The sequence below is a fragment of the Pyrgilauda ruficollis genome, unplaced genomic scaffold, assembly GCF_017590135.1.
Source record: "Pyrgilauda ruficollis isolate IOZ18807 unplaced genomic scaffold, ASM1759013v1 scaffold83, whole genome shotgun sequence".
NCBI lineage: Eukaryota > Metazoa > Chordata > Aves > Passeriformes > Passeridae > Pyrgilauda > Pyrgilauda ruficollis.
Window position 1 is genome coordinate 2,424,950 of NW_024530266.1, and position 26,635 is coordinate 2,451,584.

Sequence of the window (26,635 nt, forward strand, 5' to 3'; positions counted from 1 at the left end):
CTCTCATCTTCACTTTAAATCATTCTTTTGTCATGGGAAATGTAAAACAATTTAAAAATTAAAATATATCACAGACTAATGACGGAGGGTCTCATCCAAAACCAGCCATGTGTAGAAAGCCAACAATTTTATTTTGGCTTTATCTCAGACATTACTCTGATTCAGGACAAACTGCCTTGCCACAAACAAAGGACCAGAGGGCAGGGCAGCACTGGGCCAACAAACCCAGCCCAGGCCTCATGGAAGGAATTGCCAACTGGATTCAGGCAATTCCTGCTGGCAAGGGAGCAGCTTCCTGACACAAAACCTGACGCAGCTCAAACTGGTTTCTCTAAAGGAAAGTAACTGTAAGCACAACAACCTGTAAGGTAAGGAGCTCATATGTAAGTCAGGACAGAGTCCCAAGAGTGTAGGAACATAAAGAACCCTATAAAAAGCAGAGGGAAGTTTAAAGTAATAGGTGCAAAGAATCTTGAAAGCAAGGAAGTCCTTTGAACACAGAAGTGCTGTGGGCAACCAGATACAGATTTACTACACTAAACACAGAAACAGTCAGTCTTTAGACAGTATCAGAAGAAAATCACATCTGTAACCACAGAACACCTCCTTCCCTCTCAACACCCACATGATGCCAGGCTGGAAGTGTGCAGTTTGTTTTATAATGAGTGAAAGCTGAAAAGCAAGCTCTTCTTGAACATGAATTCTGTAATCAATAATGATAATGGAATACGGGGGTGGGACTCAATTCCTTATCCACTCCTTGTCCTAGAAATACTGTCAGGGACTGCCACTGCCTTCCTCCTCCCACAGCCAAGGACAACATTCCACTCTAGGAGATCAAGAGTGAGGAGCTGCCCTTCCAGAGAAGAGGAGGAAAGGGAAGTGGTAAGGACAGAGCTACAGGTGTCTGGAACTGCAACACAAGCAAGAGACTTAAATTTCTTCTGAGCAGCTTCAGTGCTATTCTGGGACAGAGTGAACTGCTGGGCGCTGGTGACATGCAGGAAATGCCTCCATGACAGTAATCTGAGCAATCCCTGTTTGAGTAGGGATGCCACTTTTGTCCCTCTTTTGAAGTTAAGTCCGTACTCTGAGATATCAGCATCAAAATACATTAGGCAGGCCCACAAGGCAGCACTGGACTGAACTAGTTTGGGGCCATTTGTGAATTTGTTATCCCCTTGAGACTGCAAGACTATTTATTCTTTTCATGCTGCTTTGGAAATTGATTAATTAACATGCTTGCAGGAATAGGCATGGCAGTATGAGTTCAGGAGTGCCACAAAGGAAACATACCCCTGTCATTAAATACTTGCCCCACAGGAGGGTGGGCAGGGCTCACAAGAGGCTGGTACGCTCTTTGTCTTAGGTACCTCCCAGGAAACTTGCTTTTAGTGACTCATAGACTAAAATTTATTCCACTGGCCAAACAAGGGTGGACAGCACAATAAAGAGGGGCAACTAGCCAAAGGTCATTCAGGAATGGGGTGCCTGTACCTGCAGCCACATTGCCTGGGCCTCAGGCCAGTGTCTGCCACCTGGAAGATGCTTCCTGCCACATTTGATCTGTACAACCCTCTGCACAATTTTTGACTGCAGGTGAGACAAATAGGCAAGGCTCTCTGAAGTGGCTATGAGCATATATCGAGGCTTATTGAGGCATAAATCCAGGAAGCCATGTGTTCAGGTGATTTCCAAGTTCACCTAAGCTTTATGAAACCTATTTTTTAGCCAAACAACTGTAAATGAGCAGTGTCTGGTGACATTTTATTACATTTTCCCTTATTATGCCTTAGTGGTAAATTATTCTCGCCAATCAGTGTCGCAGTATCAGAGAGACTCTTACAGAGAGTCACCTAAAGAAAGAGATTAGAGATTTGGCTGTCTGTCTCTGCAAAATGGGCTTCTTTTCATTTTTCAGTGCAGGTCAGAGTTCTGATTAAAATAATAAACCAACACAATGATCAATTAAGAGAGTGGAGAAGAGGGTATGCTGTCAAGACTAGCAACCATCCTATAGGAATAAATCAATGTAACAGCAGCACTAATTAAGGAACAGTTTGCACACAATGTTACACCAAGTACTGTCGAGAATCATGTTTTACAGTGATGCTATTAAACATATTTACATCACAATGATGAGAAAGAGCACACCATCAAGGATTTTTCTTTTCCAGTTACATTCAAAATAACATGAATATTTGATATATTAATTTGCAATTACCCCACTGTGACAGAAGGGTATCCGGCCATGAAAACACAAATTTTTTTAATGGTGCTATTAATGAACAGCACATTCATAAAGTTTTCAAAGGCTGATGAAGAAAACAGGAGCTTAAAACCACAAATGTTTATAGCCCCTTCCCATACATTTTGGTTAAGACTGTTGTGAGAGCCAGTGAGAGGAACACAGCTTTTATTTCCATTTTTAAGAGACTATCAAGGGCTCACCCACTTTGCCATTTGGGATTTCTGTGGGTTTGCTTAAAGAATACCAGAAACCTCTTGTTGTGTCCTCCTTCTCTCTCACACATCACATATGAGCTGGCAGGCACCATTCACCATTTGGAAAGCAGGCCTGGCGTGAGGGTGGCAGCTCATTAAATGCTGCTCCTCGGGGCTAATAAACTCCCATTAGCTGAATCCTACATTGCAAGTGACTGGCAAAGCTCAGACCTCCCTGCTGCATTCCCCGACCATCACACAGCACAGTGCACTCCAGCAATTAACAGGAAAACTCATGCAAATTCTGTTGATATTTGATATAGAGCTGTGTTGCCTCAGCGTGGTAGTCACAACCATGTTTGCTGATAATAAAGAGTTCCTATGCAAGTGAATGAGGCAGCCTGCAGTCTTGGTGTTTATTATATTGCAGTGTAAGGGACTCCCAATTCTGAATATTCATGCTGGGGAATTAAGCCCTAATCTTCAGATGCCAACAATAGCTGATGTTTAGTGTTACTGGCTTTTGGTAGAGCTTTAGGTTGTATGAGAAATAAAAAGCTAGACACATAAACCTTCTTTAAAATAGCAACTGGAAGGAAGGCTCTTAAAAAGGGCACATTTAGGAATCAAAATGAAAGACATTCAAACAACTGCATACTTGGAAGGTTTAGAAGCAAACAGAACACTCTAGGCCCTAATTCTGTAAATGTTTATACATATGCTTCTCTAACTGGGAAATCCGTATTTCAGTAATTTACTAACTACTATTTTATGTCAGTGCTTCACTTTCAGCATTTTTCTAAACTCCAGGCTCAAAGCCTGTTGAAATACTCTTAAGCAAATAACAAAACAAGGGTAAACTAGTTACTCTGGGGATGGGTCTGTGCCCTGTGAATGAATCTAAAGGTTTGTTAAATGTTTTTAAAAGCCTCACTCATTGTTTTCAACAAACTGTGAGAAGGATGAACAGATTTGATGCCTGAAACATCCATCTGGAACAGAGTAACCAGGGAGGAGGATGGCACACAGAGCTGCAGTTCCTTACAGGGGTCAGAAGCACATCGGGGAGGAGAGTTCCTGGGAGGGGGGCTTTCCCAGCTCTCTAGAACATCTGACAGAACAGAATCACTGAGGGGCTGCTGACTGCCCCAGCATCCTCTGAGCACACACTGTGCCTGCACTGAGGCTTGATCTGTTTGTGTCAGTCACTAGATGACAGCAAAAGTGCCACAGCCATGGAGTAGCAGAAGGCAGCACAGACCTTGAAAAGCCTGGAAGAAAATGCACAAAAGGCACAAAGTCTGCTGTACATTTTAAGTGTTCCATCAGTTCACTGAATTGTAAGCTAAAATATCATTCTTTACCAATAGTCAAACAGTTATTAAAAGTAGGAGACTGAAGCTTTTCATGAAGCAGGCTCTTGGAAGTCTATCCTCATCCTATTCTTGTTCGTCTCCCTGGTCCTCAATAACTAGTTCTGAACTTGGCAGAGCTTGTTGTTCTGGTGTTAGCCCAGAGTCATCAATCTGTGGCTTTCAGGCAATTTTTAAAGGTAATCATGGAGTCCTTTCTGGTATTCCTGTGTTGCTAAGGAATGCATAGTTCCTATCCCAGGCTGAAGTTTCTCACCACAATCCTATATTCCCTTGGATGAACACATTAATTAAAATGTCACTGTGCCATTTCTTTATGCATGAGACCATGGGTTTTTCATTTTAAGAATACAGCAACAAGGTGGGAGAAATGCACAAGTGGGCTGTGGGAAGGTAAGAGAATTACTAATTACATCTTCCACCTGCCTGCAGTCCTGAGATACTAATGAAATGTAAGAGTGAGATCCAAGGCAAGCAACAGGCTGCAAATGGGATCCTGGGCACTTCCCATCTCCCACAGAACCAGTCTGGAAGATTTCAATAGTTGTTCATGCTTTGTAGCTCTCAGTCACAAGGCTTGGACAAAAGACAAAAATTGATTTAACAGAGAGTGAATGTAATGCTCTGCAAGTAGCTTAGACTGCACCAATTAATCAATTACCCAAGTACATTCCACTTTAATACATTCATTACTATTCCAATCTTTAATCAACCGCTTGTTCCACATACAATGAGGTTCCTGCATTTCTGTGTAAGGAACAATATTCACTTTACAATAGAAAAACATAATCAAGTGCCAAACATGAAAAATCAGAAATGTGTTGATGTCTGTATGATGTGAACAATCCTGCAACTGGCTTACAGGCTGTGCTGGCACTTGCTGTGGCTTTGTTTGATATATCCACTAAAAATATTTATTGGAGATTAGGAGCAGGAACTGATCTGAAGGATGTTTTTGCCTTCATGTCTCAGCTTGGCATGTGCAACGGAAACTGCTGCAAGCAGCTACTGCATCTTCTGGAGTCAGGAGCTTTTCGAGCTGTGATTTTTTTAAACTTCTTTAGAAGCAGAAATAAGCTTTGAAAACTGTGTGCAGCACCTCCAAGCCTTCAGCTGTTTTGTTTCCCTTTCCCCCTCTTCTGGCTCTAGCTCAGGGTGACTCCATTGCCAAATGGCCCATTGAAAGCTGCAAAACCTGTTCCCTGACTTTAACTGGTGTCAGAGTACATCCATAACAATTCGGTTGGTAATTTTTTTATTCACCTAATCTATAAAATGGGCTAGCTGGATGTGACTGCTGCAAGTCTATCAGTCCCTTTGACTATACAAAATGTCACCTATTTGTTCCCATAGGGGAGAGTTTCTGCCAGACATCACTCTGAACCCCCATCCCCAGTCAGGAGTACAGGAAGGTCTTTCTGTAAGGCCCCCTCTTCATCAGTGAGGAGTCCTGGTGACAGGGGACCAGGGTGTGGGGTGGGAGAGGAAAAGGGAGATCTCTGATTGAAGGTAAAAGTGGATCAAAAATTATCTGCAGGAGTGAGAAAAATGCGTTTGTTGATAACAAGAGCGGTGTTTGATGTGCAGACATACTTCACTATCTAGCCTTTCATCAAGAGCCAGAGGATTTATCCTTCAGGCATGAGAGATGGAACAGCTTAAAATGGTTAGTGACCACAGAAAGGATTAGCACATTATTATCTTTCTAATCCACAGCATTTACTTTTTCGGGATTTATTTGAGCTAATACAAAAGTGATTAGTGTTCTGGTTTTGCCAAAGTAAGAGGTTGTTTATGACTCCATTCCCACACATGGCCTGTAATAAACAGATAGTGCTGCCTGGAAAATGGCCAGCAACAGAAAGTTTCATCTTCTACACTGTATTCACAGAAATAGGCATGGCTTGTACATTTGTCAGTAAGTCCCACTGAGGATCTTCTAAAAGTAAAGCAAAAGTATGTTACACTATCCCACCCTGCAAGCACACAATAAAAGATGGTGTGGAATGTTCCTCAGCTTTTTTGCATTTGCTAGACATGCTTTTTTGCATGTGCTATTTTTACAAAAGTGGGATAAACCAGCCCCCATCATTCCAAAATCTTGGCCAGCCCACGAGACATCATGACTAAAAAATGTTGAGATGTTAAAAATAATCAATGTTATGTTTTTGTATGTGCAGTCCATCTTGTCAGAATTTAGGATTCATATTTTTCACCTCTGCTCTGCCTTTGTGATGTCTGGCAATGGAATTATTTGGTTTTAAATGGAAGCTGAAATTCTCAGGCCATCACAAAATTTGAGCATCTAAGGTTTTGAGAAGAATCCTCAAACTGACTTTCACAAACCTGCCTGTGCCACTTAAGCTGTTCAGTCTCTTTTTCAGAATAGCACAGGAACCCAGGATTGTGGCCTGCCCTTTCCAAACTGGATTTGTGTTCCTAGTCCACACCAGTTTAAAAGGTTCTTAGATGGCTAACTCCTACTAATGTGAGCTACATGCTTCTCTGTTTTTAAATATGTGGCCATCAACACCTTTTGAAAACAAGGGATATTATTTTAGATCTTTGGCTATAGAAAGTGACCCTTATAATATTGCCACAAGAAGAAAATTGGTAAGCTGAAGGGATAGACAGACAGACAAATGCAGAGAAGCAACAAAGCAGAAAATTTTCTTTTTCCCATCTTACCCCTTTGCAATGAGTATCTCTACTAAATCTCTCCAGCATGTAAATGCTCCTTTAGGAATAAAGATGCTAAAATGGAAGGAGAAGAAATCTAGCTGTGGATTGATTCCTTTAGTTCTTCACTCACTGTGAGGAGAGCTTTCTTTCCTCCTCCTTGGTTTGGACAGCAGCTCAAATGTGCATGGCTGCAAGGCTCTGGATCAGGTCAGGGTTTTCCAGGATGTCTGTTTTCCCTTAAATATTACACCTGTGTTGCAATCATGGTGTCTCAAGCAGATGCTCTGGGCTGGCTTCAGGCCACTCAGCTCTCACCCTGTGACCAGTACGACTTTGGTAGCATGGGGAACATTCCTGGCCTGCAGCCCAAATATTTGCTCAGTGACTGGGGAAGCCTTTGTGGCTCATGCCAGGTTCCCTCACTCCACCTCCAAGTGCAGCTGAGCCAGGAGGCAGCTGGGATTTCCATCCCTGGGCTCTGTGCACAAGGCTCAAAGCCACCCTGCACCCTCAGGCTGCAGAATTACCAAATTCTTCATGTGCTGAGGTTGTCACTTTCCCCTGTGCCAGTTCACCCCACAGCGTCAGAGAGGCTAAGGAAATGCTGGAGCTGTTCCTGTACATCTGCATGTCACAAAAATTATAAAGAATTTAAACTGTAGTTTAAATTACTTGTCACTCTCCTTCCATTCCCTGTATTCACTTCATACCCACATCTTGGTTTCCATTAGGATTGTTTCTTGCAGAGCAAGGCTTTTAAAACAATACTGGGAAAACTCCCACAAGGATTCAGGTAATATACTTCCCAATCACATGGCAGACAGGTGGAAAACATGAAAGGAAAACAGTCAATAGCTGCTTGCTGTCTCACCCTCTCTGAACTGCAAAAATTTCTTAGGGAGCTGTGAATTACTCCCCTATTGTTCTTGCTACATTATTATTTTGAAGTGGCTCATGCCTGTGCTATTTGGCTGGCTGCTTTGTTTGCCTTATCAGTTTGCTGGGTGATGTATAATTAAAAAAGCCCTGCTTTACCACCTCACTCACAGATCCCCGTAGATAATACACCAAGTGTGATAGTAAGAGAAACACAATGTAAACTTCAACCGCTGCAGCTTCCTTGTGCATTTATTGAAACCCTCCCTTCTGGGATCCATGTCTCTCCTTCAGAATGGGCCTGTGCTACAACAGCCTCTATTTATTTCCTGGTGACATCTGCGAGCATGACAGTGTGTTGACACAAGAAAGCACAGCCTCCGGTGGCAGGGGAGGCTGGACAATCCTCCCCAGCTGCTCAGCATCCAACACTCCTGACAAAATCTCCCAGCAGGTACTTGGAGATACACCTGGAGATGGCAGTTGTAGATTAGAGCTAGACAATACCTTTCTAAGTGCCAGGCAGATAACTTTGTCACAGAGAACAAACTCAGCACCACCTTGAGCCCCAGCCAATGTCACCTGCAGCCCTTTCTCCTCCCACCTCTTCTTCAGAGTCTCAGTCTATGTGACACATTTATGCCACCTCTGTTCTCTCTAACACAGTCCTTTTCTTTTCTATCACTGAATCCTCAGCTCCTGTCCAGGCTCTTCTCATGTCTTGATGACAGCACCTCTCCTTTAAGAAGCAATTTCACCCTTCTCTGTTTCCTTCTGAATTCCACTGTGTGACTGCTTCCCTAACTCACCACTCAAAACAATCTTTCTTCTTCTCCCTGCATCTCATGTCTCCTCATCACATCAAATAAAAGCAAATTTTATTCACTTTCAGGATCTTCCAGAGCCTATCATTCTCCCATAAACTATTTATGCCTTCTCCCACCTTCAATAGGACCGTCATGCCACCTTTCATCAAACACCAGATACATTTTCAAACATCTTTTGTTCTTTCTTCTACGCTGTAGCTCAAAGATGCGGACATCCAGCAAGTTATCGCATTGACCTTTCAAATCCTTCTCCTCAAACCCCCTTTGCCTTCAAACAGAAACAAAACTTGGCTGTCTTGGGAGCTCTGGATGTGCAGAACTGATGCTCCATGAGAAGCTGCTCTGTCTCCCTGTCCTTGCTTTACCCACTTCCCTGGCTCCACTGGTGGCCTCCTGTCTTGATCACATTGAGCTATTTGGCACAAGGGCTATTTTTTTTTTCAATCTTCTCCTATGAGTTTCTGAGCTACAACTGGAAAGTGCTACTTACAGATGAGTGCTGTAAACTGCTGACCCTTGTGTTCTAGGAAGGAGTAGCTCAGGTCTATACATTACCATTTACAGAAGTTTAGATTTACTTGCAAAATCGTGACCTGAAACAGGAACACAGCCCCTACTTTTGAAATGTCTATGCAGAAACACTTCTCATAACAAATAAGAGAAAGCTCACTGTTTATTGAGGAGATTTTGCTGCTGCTGTTTAATACTGTCTCACCATCTAAACCTTGGTAATTGATCCAGTAATCCTATGTAAAAATCAGGCAAACCACATTTCTGTAATCCATTTAGGGTGCAAAGAGCTTATAGAGCACCAGCTATCACAGCTCAAATGCTGAGTGACAATTTATGAACAAGTAACTCACAGAATCTGTGAGTAACTGGCACACCTGAACCATATCCCACATCCTGTCTTTGTGTGGAATAAAGGGAAACCATGGTCCTCACTGCCATGCTCAGCAGGATGGTGGGTTAGGCTTCAATTCCTTTCCACACTGTCAAGTGAAGCAGAGGTTTGGCCACAAGTGTCAGCTTGGGCACTTCAGATTAGCTCTAGGTGGCTGAGATAAAAAGAGCCTGTCAGCTTAGTGGTTGAAGGGACTCTGGTATGTGGCACAAAGAGACACCAAGATTAGCCAAAGCTGAGAGGCACTGTCTGAAAATGGAAAGAAACCTCTGCTTGAGGTCTCCTAACTGTTGTTCGGCTGGGGGGAATTAGGCAGGACAGTAGAGAAGTAGGTCTGCAAGCCTTTTGTTTCTCTTTCCTTCTTCAGATACCAGGGGACAGAGCACTGTGGGGAAAAAAAAGGATTAAACAGTGTTTTTCCAGCTGCCTGCCTTGCAGAAAGAAGGCTGCTGCTACCACCTCAAAGTCAAATTTGGGGGCACGGTGAGCAGGGCACCTCAGCATCACAGTTAACAGGGCAAAGACACCTTTTCCCCCAAGATGTCACGTTGCTCTTGGTCAAACCAGTAGCAACAAAAAAAAAAAAAAAAAAAAGGCCTATTCTTCACACAGAGCTTGCACTGCAATCAGTTTTGAAGTCAAGTCAGTTTGCCAGGTATGAAATCCCAAGAGAATGTACTTAACTTAGTGCACAGACATCAATTTAGCTCATCTGAGTTACTGAAGTAGGCTAAATCAATACAAGGCACTTGTAAATGGATTTAAAAGAACATTCATGTGGGGTTTGTTTCAATTTAACAAGTCACATTAAGGAGCAATTTTATTTAAACCCAAGCAAGGTTTCTTTGTTGGCTTCCCTTGAACCCTAGATTACCACTCTAATTACCCACCTAAGACAGCAGAGAGGAAAGCAACCTTCCCTGTATCTCTGAGAGAAATTCCCCTGAGCAGAGAAACACACAGGCAGCACTGCCACTTCATCCTCAGAAGCAAAGCAGTAAGGTTGGACAGGCCCACTGACAAAACAGTTTTTTCTATTTATATCAGAGGGTAAATTAGCAGATTAATATTTACTTCCAGCCACTGCTACCAGCCTGAAGGCGAAATGGAGCAGAATGAGGCCAGCAGAGGTCATAGCTCATTCAACCCATCAGTGTCATCAAATTTGTTCAGCAGAGCTTTGATTACTTTTCCAAACTTCAAGGCTGGTTTGTGGCAAGACATTTTTCTAGAAAGGGAGGAATAGAAGGCTTAAAACTAAGGCCATGTTAACATATTAATAAATCTCTCAACTAGCAAAACTATTATCTTTATTTGGGCAGCTGAATGCTTCTGAATATTAAATCAAAACCACTAGCTCTGAACATCTTCAAGTCTTGTTCCTGGATGAGGTAGGGGCTGCAGTGAGGGTTGTGAAGCTGTCACAGGACTAACTGCACAGCCCATGGGATTAAGCTGTTATGCATTCAAAGCCATTAAAATATCCCTCTCAGCTCTTCTGTGACACACAAAGAGGAGGATGCTGCCCTTGCAACCTCACCCTGTGCATACTTCAGCTCTGTGCCTGCTTTTAAGACATCAAACCTCACTCACAGACCAGCACTGTCTAAAGCAGGAGAGCCTCTGAGCCTGGCTATTGCTGAAGTGTTTCAGGACTGCCACCTTCACCTGAGAGCAGCCCTGCAGAGCACACCTGGATCAGCACTTCAGATAGGCAGCTTACTGGGAGCAAATGCCAGCCAGAAGCAACCAGTGGGATGGGGGCTTTGGCATCCAGTTGAAGAGTGCCATGGGGGGGGGGGGGGGGGGGGGAAAGGAGGGGGGGGGGGGGGGGGGGGGGGGGGGGGGGGGGAGGAAATTAAAAAAATTAGGGAGCATGGTGTCACCATTTCAGAACAAAACACAATTAATTCCTGCTTGGTCGTGGTGAGACTGGCAGGACATAGCCATGCTATTGATACTCCAGGCTTTGGATGTCCTGCCAATGCCAATCAATGTCCAACTCTCCCAAAACACAGCTTGTACCTATTGATTCAACATGAAGGAAAATCTTTTATCAGCCCTTGTGGGCTCCTTCCACAGCCTAGGACACATTCAGCAGTGTCCAGCCCAGCTGCCCTACCAACCACGTTTGGGACAGGGCCTTCATCCTCCCTGTATTTGCTTTACTCTTTTCTGCACTGTGACTTTTTTGTTGGTATTATTAATGGTCGACTCACCTCCACATTACATTTTTTTATTAGTGTTTGCAACACTGTGCTCAGGATAATGGATCTTTAACTGGCTGAGGTTTGTAGAGAATATTAGGGGAAGATGACTATTTAATGGAAAGGAAACTCAGTTAACTCCACCAGAGATGAGAAAGTCATCTCCGGGGCTACACATCCACTCTGTTTCCTGCACAATGCTAGTAAAGAGTAATTTCAGCAGGATTGGGCCTGGGCCCTCAAGCCAGGGAATGAACTCAGTCATGACCTAAAGTTCACCACTAGTTCAGGTGCACTTATTTGATGTTGCTGTGGCTTAACAAGAAGGAAGTAGCATGCTTTTATAAAAGAAAATTCAGTCTAAACCAGATTCAGTTATTATTGTTCAATTAACATAATTTGTTTGATTGAAAATACAAGTTAATTGTTAGGAGAAAGAATGAAAAGCTCTTAAATAAGCCATACCTTTTCATTTTTAAAAGAAAGGTTTTGCCTAGCACTTTCAGCACTTTCCCCCTTGTTTTTCCAACTGTTCCTTTCTCACAGAAGGTTTCCCTGTCAGACATTTTTCAATTTTGAAAAGCTCCCTGAGAATCTTCCACTCACCCTAAGTCTACACACATGAGGCTGGAGGGGAAGAGCAGCAGTTTAAGCAAGAACATCTTCAACCTCCCCATGTAAACTCATCCTGCCCTTGGGTACTCGTACCCCAGAATCATTTTGGAAGGTGACTGACCTCCCTTCTGATGGAACCATCACCCAAAGTTTTCACAGCCTGTAGCATCAATCTGAATGCATGTCCAGCTGATCAATTAAAAAGCACCAACAGGAAAAAAAAAAAAAAAAAAAGAGCTCCAAAGCAACACCACAATCTCCTTTCTCCACAGCGTGGCAGACAGCGATGTCTTTGATGCTGCCCTTCCTTCTGTGCACCCTCCCCCCAAATCAGGAGTTTCAAACCCAAAGCACGTGGCTGTGCTATTTCTGACAGGCAGAAGCAGAAGTCAGCTCCCCAAGGAATCCCAATGTGAGCATAGTATTTGTACAAGGGTTGGACGGATGGATGTGCTTTCACTTCTAAGCCTTAAAGAAACGAGAGTACATCTATGAAAGTTTCACCAAGGAGAAAAAAAATAAAATAGAAATGAAGAAAAAAAGGCAAGGCAAAGGGTTTCAGAGAAGACAGCCCCTTGAGCGATTTCCAAACATCAAAGAAAAAGGCCTCCAGCGTGTTCTCCTCATCTGATACCTTTGTTCCCCCACTCCACGCCCGCAGGCATCTTCCTCCTGATGCACAAAAGGCTCCTGCAGGCCCCGGACAGCTCTGTGTCCACACACATTACCTGCCTCCAGCTCTGACTCCCTCATGCTGGCACTTCACACCAGTCACAGCTCACTTTCTGTGGCTGAAGCCAGGTGGGACTGACCAGGGAGTCTGGAGTCCCAGAGAACTCCAGCAGGTCTGTACCCAACAGCTTGGCTGCTCCTTCATCCTCCCTGTGGGTACCGTCCAGATGAGCGCTGCTGTTCTGCCATTCCTCCTGGGGAACCTGCTTGGCTTTTTCCCACTCCTCCACCTCTGTTCACTCTGATTTCCCTTCTGCAGGGCTGTATTTCTGTTTTCCTCTTTCTATTTGCCCTCGAGGTTACCTTTTCCTGCCCATCTCTTGCTTGCCTCAGCAATTTTGCAGAGGTGCAGGGCAGATGCCTCCTGTATTTTCCCTGTTTCCAGAGCACACTCACACCCAGCTGCCTGGAACTGCTGTCCTTGGATGCATCCCGGGGCAGGGAGTCACAGAGTCAGGTCAGGAAGGGTCGATTGCAATGGTCAGCCAATTGACAATTGTTATTGCAGTTCCCTTTACTTTTCCCAGTCACAGAAAGAAACTCCTGGCAGCAAACCCCTTGCTCCCCACCAGGGACTGCTGTTACCTGCGTGCAAATTCGGATGCTGCCAAGAGTTTTCCTCAGCCTGGACACTGCAGGCAGGACATGTCAGTGCAGCACTGCAGAGGAGCTGAGTCTGTTGCAACTTCTTTTACACACTAATACCCAACACATGCTTGAGGCATCAGTGGTTTCCTGTCACATCCCAGTGGACAAAGCTTGTGTGATCAAACTCTCTTTCAGATAAGCTCTTAATAACCTGCTGCTCAGTGCTAGCCCTGCACTGCTGCACATCTCCAGGCTGCTGCAGACCAACCCAAGCTGCAAAAACCCCCTGGGGGCTTTGATGAGACTGGTCCCTGTTCTGGGCAGGCTGAGACTTTGCGACACTGCAGCAAACAGGCTCGTGTGCAGCCAAGGAACAATCAGGCTGTGCTGGAGCCTTGCCTTTGCCAGCCTACGTGACACTCAACCCTGTGCTGAGTGTTTGGGGGCTGCCCTGTCTCCCCTGTCTGCAGGGGCTTTCCTGGAGCTAAATGCAGCAAAGGAAAGTTTTTGGTTCATTGCCTCTCCAGTCTTTCCATATAGGGTTTCTAGGGAATTTATCTCTGCAGCAAATGACATGAAAATGAACAGGCATGAAAATATCCTAGGAACACCAACTACTTCCAAACCCCTAAACCTAGGGGTCTGATACAACCTTCTTTGAACTCAGGACTTTTTTTTTTTTTTTTTTTTTTGCAATGAATGGTGATCCAAACCCAAACATTGCTTCTATAGGCTGACAAGAAAAGCTAGGAAAAGGAGCTCATTCTTGGACTTGGGTTAAAATGCAGGTCTGTGAGCATATGCTGCTTTCCAGACCTGTGTGCAAGGTCACAAATGCCTCTGCTGAGCTTTAGGTTAAGGCACTGAATTGACACCTGATCCCTACAGTTTGTGCCATTTTCAGCCCTAGAAGCAGCTCCACAGTCCCGGAGGCTGGCCCCTCTGCCCCAGCAGTGGCTCACAGCTCATGTCCCCACTGTGGATGGTGACAACTGGACTACCGTGCTCAGCAACTTGCCTTTGGCCAGGGAGTGCAGATAGATTACATTCCCCATGTAACACAAGACTTTAATTACTTTACAAAAGCACAAAATTCCTTGTCAGCTGTAGCCTGTCAGAAGGAAATGAGAAAATCAATGAATTCAGAAGACTGTAGAGAGAAAGGGGGGAAAACATAAAAAAAATAAAAAACCCCAAACCAAACAACAAACACTGAAAGTAATGCTTCTTTCATTCATCTGAAGAAGATATACTACTGGAGCAGCAAGGATTTAAATGTCTAGAACACCTAGTCAAGACTTAGCCTAGGCTAGGGGGAACAACCCAGCTGTTCCTTTCCCAAGCTGCTGGGAGGCTGGGATATCTCTTTGTTCAGCAGTGCTGTCGCTATAAACTGTAAGATCCTTCCCGACTGTAACACTTACTGCACTTTACTGAAGTTATAGTGCAGCTCAGCACAGATCTGTCTGCCAAAGTTGGATATTTTGAAATGTCTCCCATTCCTGGCCCGTGTGATTGAAATGGAGGGATTACTCTGTTCAGATGTTTAACTCCCTGTGAAGCATGCTGACAGAGAAATCCCCATGCTGCTGAAGCTCTCGAGTCACAGAAGCCAGGCAAAGCTACTCCATTACCACAAGGCTCCAGTATTACTGGATTTTCCTTGATTGCCCACACTTCCAGAAAGCTAAAGGCTGTTTCACACCTTCAGAACTGGGAGAATTTCTTGCTTCATAATTGAAAAATGCATAGATAGAACTACTGCAGAGAGGTGAAACAGACAAATTGCCAAGGAAAAATAGAATGAGTGGTGTTATTATTTTATACGGTATTATCAGGTAACAATGGCAACATACCTGGATGCATTTTTTAATGACATTTAAACTAACATTTGACAGTGTTAAAGTTGAATCCCACATCATACCAGATCATCTCTGAATAGCATTTTCAATGACACCCTCAAAATTGGTCTAATTAAAGCAGACAAGCATTATTTGCTCTGTTGTAGAAGTGGTATGATTCACAAAATAAAGCAGCAGATGCGGAGATTACTGCAGGGGTAGGAAGGATTTCCTCCACCTACCCTAGAGCCAAATCTTTACCTGCAGACCCTTCTTTAGCCAGCAGCCACATAATTAAAACCCTGAAAGCCCAGGGAAACCTCTCTTCTATTTGCAGAGACCATAGTTAAGCAGGAATGATCTGCTGGGTTATTCAGAGCAAGCACAGGGCCCGAGTGGTGTGGTCAACACCATTCCCAAAGCCAGCAAGACTGGATGATGGCTCAAGGATCCCAAGGCAGACATGCCCTGAGTCAGCTGTCATTAGCTGGTATTAATCCTGACAGAGCACCCTCTACACAACATCCTTAAAAGGTCTTAAGTGGATGTTAGGCACTAGTTAACTTATAAATTAAAATATGAATTAAATTATCCACTGAAGGAAGTAAATGGCAATTTAAATTTCAGTTCGTTACAAAGTCAAAGCAAGTAAGCAAATTTACACCAGATAAGGATTAGTCCTCGTTTCTCTTCCCCTTGATCTTAAGCCCTGTTTTGTTGCAGGAGAGGCTGTGTGGCATGAAGTTATCCTGCTGCATGACAGTACTGGCTCATGTCAATAATTCTGTGCATTACTTTCAATAAACTGGTTTAGACCATTTGCAATAGATTTGCCTCCTGGTTCATTTGAAAGCACTAGGGAGAAGGAGAATACCAGCACACATGGGGGATCCTTTGAATTTCTACTTAAAAACATTTACCAGTATATCATTATTTGGATGAGCTTTTTGCTTAAATCCTTGCTAAGCCATTCCAAACAAGGTTGCATATTTCTAACACTACAGATTTGAAAACAGTGAAGTGCTCTGAAATAAAGAAAACCGAGCATAATTTGTTGATCAATGAGTTGAAAAGAGCCACAGACATTAGTTATACTACTTAGCATGAAAAAAGCATATCCAAGCCCTTCAGAGACACTGCACAAAATTCTAGCCTTGCTGAAATTTAAAAACCAAAGTCCCACCTTTGTTACTGGACAAAATAAACTCATGAATATAAATCTCACGAGGCTCAAAATCAGTATTTATTTCTGGCTGTATAAAACACAGGTTTTTGCCTTGCTAAGACCTGAGAGCAATTTTCTGCCAGTTGGAGGCAGTTGCTCCTCAGCCTGCAGGTCCCTTATCTGGGATTCCTCAGGGCTACATCTGCAGCCGAGGAGAGGCTGGAAGCATTCCCAGCATTGATGCCAAGTGCCAGGGAGCAGCCCAAGCCCATGCTCCCACTGCCTCCAGGGATGGGAACTGGGCTCTCCTGGCTGTCAAATCACACCTGTGATGGCTGAGGAGAGCAGCAGCTGGAATAGGACGTGTTGTTTTGGTTTTTTTTTTTTTTTGCTCAGGAAAGAGTCTAATGGGGGGCAAAGACAGACATGCTCTAGCAGGCACACTTGTATTTCTGAGAATGGGGGCAGCCACAAGCCTCATTCCCTCTCTCCATAGGCATAGGGACAGGATGAGCAGGGGGGACTCAGGGCTGGTTCTTTGCATGTCCCTAAGGTCTGTGGTACTGATGCCTTATGAAGGCTGACCTAGAACAGAGGCTAGATGGAGCTAAAGAATAAAGTAGGGATTTATTAAAAGGCCTCAGTGGATGCACCTTGGGCAGCACAAGAGCCCAGCCAGGGCTGCACCCAAGATGAACCAAAATGGTCACAAAATGGATAGCAGGTCATGGGGTCTCTCACTTTGATCAGTTCTGGTCCATTTGCGTATTGGAGTTAGTTTTCCAATTATAGCTTAAGCCCATGAAGTCCCATCCTTCTGGTTTTTCTCTCTTCAGTTCACATTGTTTATGCTCTTGGGCCTGAAATTTGGATCAGTTGTCCTTGGTCCCCAGCTAGAGAAAGAGTTTTTTTGTCTCTCTACTCTGTGAAGAGGGCTCACCATCCCTTAATATGAAGCTCAGACCTACACACTAAAGCAGCACAGAATCTGAAAAATATAAAAGCTAAACCCTGAGCCATCAGCAGCACACAGAGAATCCTCTACAGCCACACTTCCCTTGGGAAAGGAGGTGTTCCTCCCTCTTCTCCTCCCCACTGGCCAGCCACAAAGCTGTGCTGGGATACAAATGCCTCGGTGGGCAGGGCAGCTGCAAGGATCCAGGAGAGGAGCACGCCTGGGCAGCCACAGAGCCGCTGCAGCTTCTCCTACAGAGAACTCCTGCGGCAGCCCCGCACGCAAGGGGACCACAGGGATTTTTAAACCAATTCCTTATGCCTCCATGTATCCTAGCAACCCCTCTCCGAGGTTACAGATGCAATGCCTCACCCACCTGTTGCACAGCCAGCCTAAGGCAAGTTACACATGGCTTTCTTCCCAGCTCATCCCGATTAAGGAATGCGGGAATCTGCCACAAGCAGCCGGTGGGTGTCACACACAGGCACCTCTGGACACCAGGACTGGCTCCTGCATGTCCTCTGAGGAAAGAGCTTTGTGATCAAGGCAAGAAAAAGGGGCTGGCCTTCCTCCCTGCCACAAAAATGTGCCATCCCTGCCTGATGTTACTCAGGTCCTGCGCAGACATCCAAGCAAGATTTACAAAAGAATTTTAGGTCCAAAAAAGGCACAGCAAACAAAACTTGACTCCTCCCACACCCTTCCTTCAAACCTGACTGAGCTGCATTGTAATTACAGTAAATGAGTTTGTTAAAGGAAAAAAGACAAAAAACTGCTCGAAAAGCAACCTTTTCAAGGAATGATGCTACTCCAAAGTATCTTTTAGCATTTTCTATTTCCTGTGAGGCAGGGGGTGGGGGATACTACAACCATCAAACATTAAAATTTTGCTCTGCAGAAAAATAAAAACCAAATTTAATAAAATATTAAAAGGAAGAAAATAAATTATAAACATCTGTTGAAGGGGAAATTTGCAATTTTGCAAAATTTACTTTCTACACCTGTGATAATGGTCCTTTCTTTATGATTCTCCTGCTCATCAAATTAGATTTCCTTTATTTGGCTATCACTGATCAAATCATTCAACCTGCAGTATCTATTTCTCACGTGAACCTCAGTTATCTTATCATTCAATTTATCTGCATTCCTGAAAAGCAAAGAATGAAAACCCCTAAATCTTCTACTGTGGGTTTGTTTCTTTTTTGTGTTACTGCACTTATCGCTGCTAAATCCACCTCATTCTAGTATATCCAAAAAATTCAAGGGATGCACAGAACCTTCTGTCCCCAAGGCCAATAGGGAAGATGAGTTTGTCACTGCTCAAAGACACATAACTTGCTGTAGAGCTCTCTTATTCATCTTCACAAAGGAAAATAAGGGATACTTTTGTCCTAGGTTGTAAGATAAGAGGCTGTGAATTGTATTTGCCATCTGTTAGAGGTGGGGCAGTTCTCTTCTGTTCATTGGGCAGTTTTCTTTATCTCTTCCAAGATCCATCCTCCTTCCAGGATATCTCTTCTGTTCATGGCCACTGAGTGTCCCTGCACAGCTGATAAAATTCCATCATCCCATTGGGAGATGCTCTGCCCAGGGGAGAAGCCAAGCATTCCTACCTGGATACAATCTGACACTGGGAACACCACAGCAGCCTTTGCCCACTGCATTCCCAGAGGAGCAGCTTTCTTCTGCACTGCATTCCCAGGGGAAGGACCAGGCCCATCTACAGCACCCCTGGAGCTTCAGAGGAAAGCTCCACCCTTGTCCAGGATCCCTGTTCCAGCAGAACCACAGCTGGCACTGCAGGAGGGCTGAGCCATCATGGAATGGGACTGCTGCCAACACCCTGACACACAGGGGGTCAGGGCCTATTCTGACTCGGGCAGTGATGTTTTGTATCACTGCAGTTTTTATTTTATTTTTATTTTCTTCCCTAATAAAGAACTGTTATTCCTATTCCCATATCTTTGCCTGAGAGCCCCTTAATTTCAAATCATAACTGATAGGGAGGGGATTTATGTTCTCTGTTTCAGGGGAGGCTCCTGCCTTCCTTAGCAGACACCTGTCTTTTCAAACCAAGACACTTCCTAAATGGTTCTGGCACTTGTGAGTCATCCCTCTTTCCCCTCTCAGGCAGTAATGAGATGCAGCCATCAGGTTCCCTCTGTTTGGAGTGCTCCAAACGTGAGCACCAATGGTGCCCTTTCCCTGGGTCAGCTGAGGCTGAGTGCCTGGTGGCCTGCAGTGGCTCCCGGGCAATGGCTGGAAGAAGCTGGCACACCTTCCCCCTCTGCATCACCTACTCTGCTCATCTCAGGCTGAAGATCACAGCCAGGATGTCAAGCCCTCCTTTTCATTGTGAGGATATTTGGCAGCTGAATCTGCACACTGAGATGAGTCCAGCTGAGATGGCAGCAGCCACTTCATTAGTTCAGTGTCAGTTCAGTTTTGACACATTTGTGGAACCATTCACTAAGTTTTTGTAACAAGTGAGAACAGGATTTTTATAGCTAAGATTTTTGCAAGTGTCACATGCATTTTAGGACATAGTCCTGGGATGAGCTATACAAACAAAACTCCCTTGTGGTTTGACAGACATCATGAGTGAGAATTGGATCATGTTTTCTGTGTGAGATAAAACTAACTTCCTTCACAGCTGTCATTTTTTTATAGTGCAAGGGAGCAAATTCAAGCATTTAAAGTTACATTTAAATATGAAAACTTGATAGACATATCTGGCAATAAAAACACAGCTGTTAACAACACATAGAAAATATTGCAGTAGTACAGCACAGGAGGCTGAAACTCCATGTCTGAGGAGAAGCTGCAGGTGAGAGCAGCTTCCTCATTTATTTAACACAGGGAGTAGGGCTTGTGTTTGTACACTGTACAGCACTAGGCAGAAATACCCTCAGGAGCCTATCATCCAGCACTGCACGAATAAAAACAGAATTTCCCAGACTCTCGTGAGCAAGGCATAAGCCCTGGAATGACAATGCTTCACATGCAAGACAAGAGCCATGTAATATTTTACTCAAGTGGAAGAGATGCACGATTCAAAGCCAGTCTCTTCAAATCTGCAGTGGACTTGAAGAATGTGAGCCCATGGGGGCTGCTTCCTCTTCAGTTTAGCAGCTCACCCGTGGTTTCTGGGGTAAAACTAAAGAATAGGTTCAGATACTGCTGATCCATCACTGCCTTGCAACACCACCAACTCCCACATCCACCAGTTATATTTATGCAGCTACTAGCGCTAAGGATGTGTCAGGAAAATTAATGAAGGATGAACATGCTCTGGGAAGAGCATGCGCAACAAGAGGCGGGTTGTGGGTTAAAATAACCCAGTGCATCTTCACCAGTGCACAAAATGGTCAGAGAACAGCTGCTGGAGAGACTCAGGAGGCCTGCCATGGTGCCTAGAAAACATTAAGAGTATTTTCAAGCACACACTGGCTCACATTCAGCACCCAGAAGCTATTTTAAGTGCTCCATGGAGACAAGCTGGTGTTATTAGGGCACTTTTCTTCCAGAAGACAACAATTCATTTCAAGTCAAATAATCCCATCAGAGGTCTTTGTAAACACCTAAATCAGAAGAAGTGACAGTGATAATCTCATGTTGGGAGAGATTCACAGGCTGAGCTAAGGCCAGTTTTCTTAAGACACCTCAAAAGAAAATGAAACCACCTGCTGGGCAGTTTTGGTGCTGTGTCTGTCATGTCACAGCAGCTCCCAGAGGACATCTCTGGAGTCTGAGGAACTGCCAAATAGCACAGGGAAGCTGGTTCAAGACCAAAATCGGAGCAGAAGCCTACAAGATAAGTTTTTTTTACCCTACTAAGCAGCAAAGCCATGCCTAAACGAGCCCTAGGAGTAAAACTCACCTGGCAGAACCACCACAGACCCAAGAGGAAAGACTTCCATCATTTTCTGGCCTTGGCCTCACCTCACCTCTCTGTCTCAGTTTTACCCAGCCTAGTGTCTTTACAAGGCATTTGGGGACTCAAAGACCAGAAAACATATACAAAGAAAGAGATAATGCTCTTATCATCCAATTCTGTGGCTCTGTATGATGTGAAGGCATAGACAGTCACAATGAAATCCCTCTATCAGAAAGGTGGGAAGAAATATGGGAACAGAAGAGGAAGAAATTGGATTATGACAGTGACAGAGTGAAGAGCAGTAGATGGCAGGGATTTAGAGACATTTGGGAAGCACTCTGATATTGGCATGATGGTCTCAGTAAAGAAAATTGTCAAAAATATGACCAGAGGAAAGAGCCTAATCAGAGTCATCCAAAATTGCTTTATTTTGTAAAATATTGCAGACCTTCTTTTCCCTCCTGTTTTTAAAAGCCTTGCTGTACAGCCTGGTGAGGCTGAACAGGGAACTGTAAGCACTCGTGGTACTCTGAATACTGACAGACAAAAGAAGCAGAGAGGGAAGGGTGCCTAAATATAGCTCAGAAGGCTCCCACCTCTCCATACTGAGGCTTAAGCTCCACAGCCAGCTCAGGTCAGTGATTCTGAGTCAGCTTTCAGCCACTAGCAGATACAAGACCACATTAAAATTACCAAAGTTTAGGGTAGACATTATCATAGTTGATGAAGAACCAGGTATAAATAAAGTATTTCCAGTGAATTCCCTAAGAAGAGCCACTGCCTGCTCTTTATTAAGTTACAGTCCATTGACATTTAGCAAGTTTTAATCTCCCAAACCACTGACTCTGGATCCTCAGATGAAGGAAATGAATGTTGATCTACCCCACAGCATGATCCAGCCCTGAATTTACAGGTAAACATGAAGCTGTGGACTTTGCTTACATTTTTATCTCAAAAAAAAAAAAAAAAAAAGGCACTTTTATCACTATATGTAATGCACTGTTTTTTCTTAGAAGAGGGAGTTATACAATTAAATGAACCAAAGATACAGAAGCACAGGGGATGCTATAAGCTAAGGTAACCTGGCAGATAATACTCAGCACCTGAAGGAGCTCATGTGCAATAATCAAGGATCACCAACATATTCATGTTATCAACGCGCAGGAAAAAGTTCACATACTCTCTCAAAGACTGTTTTTGTTTCAAATATGCTCTTGCCATGACTTTCATGGATCATTATGGAGAGCAGTATTTTTGTGACCCCAAAAAAAGAACAAGCACACAACTGCCACGCTCCTGTGGTACTTCAGTCTCCTGCAGAATGCAAGTGACTGATGGCACTGAGGAAATACTCAACAGGCTCATATTTTTCCTTACAACTAATCCACCACATTTCCAAATTTCACTTACCTGTCAGGTTCCTCAAGCCAAGTTCCCTGAGTCCAAAGTTGCCATCCTTCCTGTAGTTAAGGAATATGGCCAGAGCGTATCGCTCCTCGTAGAGCTTGGTGCCACGAACGATGCGCAGGTTCTCCAGGGGCAGGTACTCAAACTGGTTCAAAGCCACCAACACATAGCCCGTGACTTCTCGGATAGACTGAAAGGCAGAAATGAAACAGACACATCAGACATGGCCCATCTTTAATTGTCCTGAATTTCCCAGACAGTGGATGCTTTAGGACAAGATGCTGCTATCTAAGACAAAAGAAACCACACCATCTGGAAAACAAATTCTGTTTCAACTTAATGATTTCAAGCACATTCCTGTTTTAATTTTAGTGAGTTTACTGGAAATAGTTGTTAGAAGGTAGAAAATAAAGAGGCAGCCATGTTTATCAGTTTATTGAAACTTGAACAGAAACTCACTGTAAGGTGTTAAGGATTCACAAAAGGATGACTTTGCACAACTCCAAGCAGAGAGCAGGTCAAAGGCCTCTGCAGTACATGTACAGAATCCACTGGGGCAATGCCACAGTTCAGATGAGATTGTCTGTCTGCAAATAACTCTGTATTGTACAGTGTATTTCAGGGTGGGACTGAAGGGACATAACATGGAAAACACCTCTGGAAGAGCTCACCATCAAACAGGAACAGATGGGAGACAGGGGGGCTGGTTTGGAAGAGAAAACAAAGATAACACACATCTGTACTAACACCCATTTTGTGTACTTTCGGATGGAACTGATCACTGAACATTTGCCAAGATTCATCTCCAAGTTTCTTCTGGCAGTGCTGGAACCATCCACACCCATATATCCCAGTCTTGGATCAAAACTGCAATCCAAACCTTTAGCAAAATGATTGCTGCACCTTTGAGTTGGCTGAAATCTTTGCTGGCTCTAGATGAACTGCTCAATAACCCTCCTGCTCATATTCAGGAATTGATTGCCTGGGCTGGAAAGTGAAAAAAACACCCCAAAACCCAATAACTAGAAAAACTTTTTCAAAGTCCAAAAGTTTAACAGAACTAAGATGTTAGGAAAAAAAAAATACAGAACACCCAAACCCAGAGAAATGTACTCCCTTAGAAAATAAAGTTCATTCTAAGGAATTGAAAGAAATGGCCGAGAAATACACAAATGCCTTTGAAAAATACCATTTCAACACACACAATGACCCCACCATCCTCAGCAGGACTTGGCACAGGCTGAAGGATGCTCCTAGACAGATCCTGGAAACAGAACCTCCATGTTGGAGAGGGTCTCTTGAGTCTGTTTTCAAAGCTCACCTCACCCCGTGCCTGCAACCACAGTACAGAGTCGTGTGTTTGTGTGCGTGTGCATATTTTAACGGATGGAAATTGATACCACTACTTGTGTGCTTAAGTGGCTGCACGCACTTCTCCCTTCCCTGTGGCAAAGTCAATACCTTCAACAAAACACTGCAAGAAAAATTCTGCTCAGGGTAACGTGCCCAGACTACAACCAACGTGAGGGGGACTCCAGTCAATACTGTAATGAAAACAACCTGACAAGCAACAGCAGGCAGAGAATTCAACCTGTCGTGTATGTATCATTAATAAAGAAAGGCAGCAATGGATTTGCAGCACCAAGGACAGGATCTTGCTTTGCTGCTTCAGCGCTTTGCCATGATTTCACATTTAAGTGTGCACAAGCCTTTTAATTAGGCTTATAAAAGCCTGCAAAGTTATTAATACGTGTGGCAGTGTACATAAGGAATGATTTCTAGGCCACGAAATCTAGGCACTAGCTGTCCTTCTGAAGTCAAGCATTTGTGCTCAGCTGAAGCTGCTGAAAAAACCATTTCCAGACTCGCTTGGCATCTAAACAAAGCCCACTGTCCTGACAGGACTCTGATGAGAACCCAGTCAGTGGAGGTAGGTTGAGAAGTAGGGTTCAGCAGCTAAGTATTAAATGTAGAGCTGCATTATACCCTGGGACACTGATTCCATTATAATCAGAAGCTTTACAGCACTTTCATGATAGCTCTTTGCCTTCAGACATTTGAGCTTAGCCAGTTTGGTCAGGAATTTGCTTTTCATCATATGCAAAAATTTCTTTAAGCTGCCTTTTTTAGCATCTCCTCAGAATTCAGGAAATACTTAAATTACACTCACGGCTTAAGTTTCTCCATTGATATTCTAGGGATACTGTGATTGCTCTAATTAATTTAAATGGATGTTTAACTTGGAATTGAGTGGAAAAAATTAAAAGCAGTTCCAAAATTGCATCTGAACAGGTCCTCCCTGCCAATTGTTGTCACTTATAACCACATTTTCTATTTTTAGGGTATGTCTTACTGCCAAACAGCAATTCCACCTGAAAGGGCTGCAATTCAGCACAGGATTGAAATGCCACACACACACAGAGCAGCAAATCTTCATTCCAAACTTGGGGGGGGGGGGGAAAAGCCCCCCAAAAAAAGCCCAAAACAAAACAATAGCCCACCAGAGAAAATGACAAAGTCCTGTTGCTGATAATTGTGAACTGTCTCTAGAAGCCATGCACTTGGTTTGGCTTAACCAGCTGAAATGCCAAAGTATGGCAAGTATTTTGACAAACCAGAAGGTTCTTTGCAGTCCCATGGCTTCCACCATACTGTAACATGCATTTATTTGCTGGAGACACTGCCATGTTCATGCTTGCAACACAAAATTATGAAAATAAATCCAAAAGAGTTTTTAATTTCCTAGGAAACAACCACTTGACCAACCAAATCTAGCAGTCTGATACATTAAGATGGGGTTTCATTTTGGGTTTAAAATCAAATAGGAATGAAAAATGCAGAATAATAACCTGCTTTGCAGGATGGTTTCTGACTGGTCCATCTTGAAAAAAAGTACTGGGAAGGCAGAAGGCATCCCAGGTTTTGGCCACTCCTGGCCAACACTGTCACTTGGCCAGGCACTGCAAGTTTTAACATGACTGTCACTGAAAATGGACACCTGCCCACTTGGAGCTCACTGCCAGCCCTGCTGGAGTCACTGCAAAGATGCCTGTTGGCTTCCATACTGACTCACCAATCCTCATGCCACATCTCCTCCCCTGCACCTCGTGCCAAGGTCAGGCACGATTTGAACCTCCCATCCCTTGAACTCAAGGCTGGACATTTTCCTGGTCAGGTATCCTGGACTCAGCTATCCTAATGCTCTGTTTGAGCTGCTTTGCTCTAGTTTCCATCTGTGTTCCCAAAAAGATGGAGTGGCTCACAACACTGAGTGCCATCACCCAGTCTGATTCTCTTGCTAGGGCTTGCAGGCACTTGCAAAAACGTATTTCCCCATGAGTCTGTCCCTCAGGAAACACAAAAAGGGAAATGACTGTTCAGCATCAGCCCCTGGGTAAGGACAAGCTTCCAGCAGAAACAAAAGGAGCATCAGGGGGAAAAAGTATTAATCCTTGACCATCACAGTTGAAACAGCCACAATGCACAGAGTATCACCACACAATTTCACAAAGCTTCAACCCATACACAGTAACACCTCACCACTTCAGAAGACTGCAAGCATCTGCCCTTGTTGTTCTTCAGCCCAGCCTTTTATCCCCTCCTGTTGATGCACGGCACCTGTGTGCCCTCTGCTCCCTTTGGTGGTTGCTCAGTGTCCCTGGGCACTCCATGGCTCGTTACCTTCAATGGCATTCACCTGTCCTGCACAGCTGTAGCCCATTGGGGATGAGGCTGGGCCCCACTCCCAATCACCACAAACTGTGTGCCTACACTTCAAATATCTAATACCTCATGAGCTGTTTAAAAAACACATGAAACCACAGGGTTCTGATATATTTAACAGGAAAAAAACACTTTGTCACCATTTTCAGGCAGGAGATAAGCACTTGTACTCCACAGTTTGCTGTTCCTGTGTCCAGCAGTGTCCTGCACCCCAGGAACAGCCATGTCAGTCTATAAACCAGTCTCCTAACAGACTCTACATAAAACATAGCCAATTTTTTGGTTTTTAAACCTAAAAATAGGTACCCAGAGATAAGAACAGAGCCAGTGAAGGTACTGCCCTCCCCAGAGGTCTGCCCCAAGATGGACAGCCCCGGAGAGGGTGAGGAAGAAACTCAAAATGACACCAAAAGCAAAA

At 44.0% G+C, this 26,635-nt stretch overlaps 1 protein-coding gene across 1 annotated transcript in view; it reads right to left on the minus strand.

Moving 5' to 3' along the window:
• The window catches only part of ERBB4 (erb-b2 receptor tyrosine kinase 4), a 572,997-nt gene that overhangs the window by 248,063 nt on the left and 298,299 nt on the right, over positions 1-26,635 (minus strand). The window contains exon 3 of the mRNA XM_041487708.1: positions 22,498-22,684. Within this exon, the coding sequence (XP_041343642.1) occupies positions 22,498-22,684 (187 nt within the window). The remainder of the gene's footprint in view (positions 1-22,497; positions 22,685-26,635) is intronic.